The following is a 1,440-nucleotide window of genomic DNA, read 5'->3' as shown; positions in this document are numbered from 1 at the left end:
GTGGCAGGAGAGGTTTACAACTTCGATGTGAATCGAGACAACAGGATGCTGTATCAGGAGAAGCCGCTGAAAAACGTTCCTGGCAGATATAGTGTTCGAAGGAAGGGCTCCACCTGTGTGTCTGTGCAGGTCTGAACCTTCACCTGCTTAACTTCTACCTCTATGCTTGTCCTAGTTCCTTGTCATGTTTGGATTTGTACTCCCAGGTTGCATGTTTCTACAACATCCCGACACCAATTAAAGCTTCCAGAACACTTAGCATTGAAGTGAAGGTGGCAAGAGACTGCAAAGTGCGTGGAGCAGATCTCATGTTGAACATCACTGTGAAGTAAGAACCGCTTTAACTTTTACCTGCTTGACCCTTAAAGCATCTTTACAAAGCTGAGCTAAGGCTGCTCTGTGCCTGCTCAATTCTGTGACTATTCCACATGAAAGCTAATCCATATCATGTAGTTCTGACCCACCTCAGCCCATAATATCAAAGAATAGTTGGAATTTCTGCATAAATGCCATTATGCCACCTCTGAGCAGCATTAAGCCATTTTTGTAGATGCACCTAATTCAGAAGTGCTTGGCTTGTTTATTATTTTTTTTTTTTAATCTCACCTTCATTTAGGTACAATGGCGCAAAACCAACTACCAACATGGTTATCGTTAACGTTAAACTCCTGTCAGGTTTCACAGCAGATACCTCACTGGTTCGTATGTTAAGATGAATTGTATGTAAAGTCCTAAGATGCCTGAAGCTGCTTCATGTTAATGGACATTTCCCCTCAGCTTGGATCTCCACTGGATACATTTGCTCCATTAGTGCAGCGGGTTGATACTGGAGATGACCATGTGCTTGTGTATCTGAAAGAGGTGAGATGTGCACTGGATATGTTTTCTATTTGCCCCCTTCATGTGTGCTGCATATGTACTTCTCTTCATCCCTTCTGTCTCGCAGGTTCCCAAGGGCGTCCCCCAGACTACAACTGAAACAGGTTCTTGCAGTGCAGAATCTCAAGCCAGCGGTCGTTGAGGTTTATGACTACTATCAGCCAAGTATGTGCTCAGTGACTCGTGTTTTTGGCTGAATTCCCTGGTGCTCATGCGTGTCAAGCTGACTTCCTGTTCCTTTCACTTTCAGGTGATGTGTTTGAGACCACATACATGCCTCCCTGTCCATGATTGTGCTTCATTTCTGGCTATAGGATGCACGAATTAAATGAAATAAAACTCCTCTTAAAAATCAGTCATTGCTTGCCTCTGTTGCACATCTGACATGCGTTTGAAGCTGGACATCTCAAACTTGCACGGTTCATGGCATGATTTTAATGAAATTAAAATACTGAATCAAAATACTATAGATGCTAAAATGGCACTGCAGCTGTGATTGGTTCGTTCAGTCTGTAAGAATCCACCTGCCAGCCCAGAAGAGCAGAATCCAGCGGCCTGGTC

General features: G+C 43.8%; 1 protein-coding gene across 1 annotated transcript; it reads left to right on the top strand.

Annotated features, from left to right (window-relative positions):
- The first annotated feature begins 6 nt into the window (after nucleotides 1-6).
- LOC107656835 (ovostatin-like) lies at nucleotides 7-1,203 on the top strand. Its single transcript, XM_016444785.1, has 6 exons — nucleotides 7-129; nucleotides 207-328; nucleotides 617-698; nucleotides 778-861; nucleotides 947-1,044; nucleotides 1,130-1,203. The coding sequence occupies exons 1-5, from the start codon at nucleotides 46-48 to the stop codon at nucleotides 1,019-1,021; spliced, it is 447 nt and encodes a 148-aa protein (XP_016300271.1). The 5' UTR covers nucleotides 7-45; the 3' UTR covers nucleotides 1,022-1,044; nucleotides 1,130-1,203.
- The last annotated feature ends 237 nt before the right edge of the window (nucleotides 1,204-1,440 follow it).

The sequence above is a fragment of the Sinocyclocheilus anshuiensis genome, unplaced genomic scaffold (assembly GCF_001515605.1).
Source record: "Sinocyclocheilus anshuiensis isolate Anshui unplaced genomic scaffold, SAMN03320099.WGS_v1.1 scaffold6786, whole genome shotgun sequence".
Classification (NCBI taxonomy): domain Eukaryota; kingdom Metazoa; phylum Chordata; class Actinopteri; order Cypriniformes; family Cyprinidae; genus Sinocyclocheilus; species Sinocyclocheilus anshuiensis.
This window is presented reverse-complemented; position numbering and strand designations above follow the sequence as displayed.

Bases quoted from the DNA above. Each gene is read 5' to 3' on its own strand.
- LOC107656835 (XM_016444785.1), top strand. From the start codon at position 46: ATGCTGTATCAGGAGAAGCCGCTGAAAAACGTTCCTGGCAGATATAGT. The intron at 130-206 runs GTCTGAACCTTC...TTGTACTCCCAG, and splicing joins CCACCTGTGTGTCTGTGCAG to GTTGCATGTTTCTACAACAT. The intron at 329-616 runs GTAAGAACCGCT...ACCTTCATTTAG, and splicing joins ATGTTGAACATCACTGTGAA to GTACAATGGCGCAAAACCAA.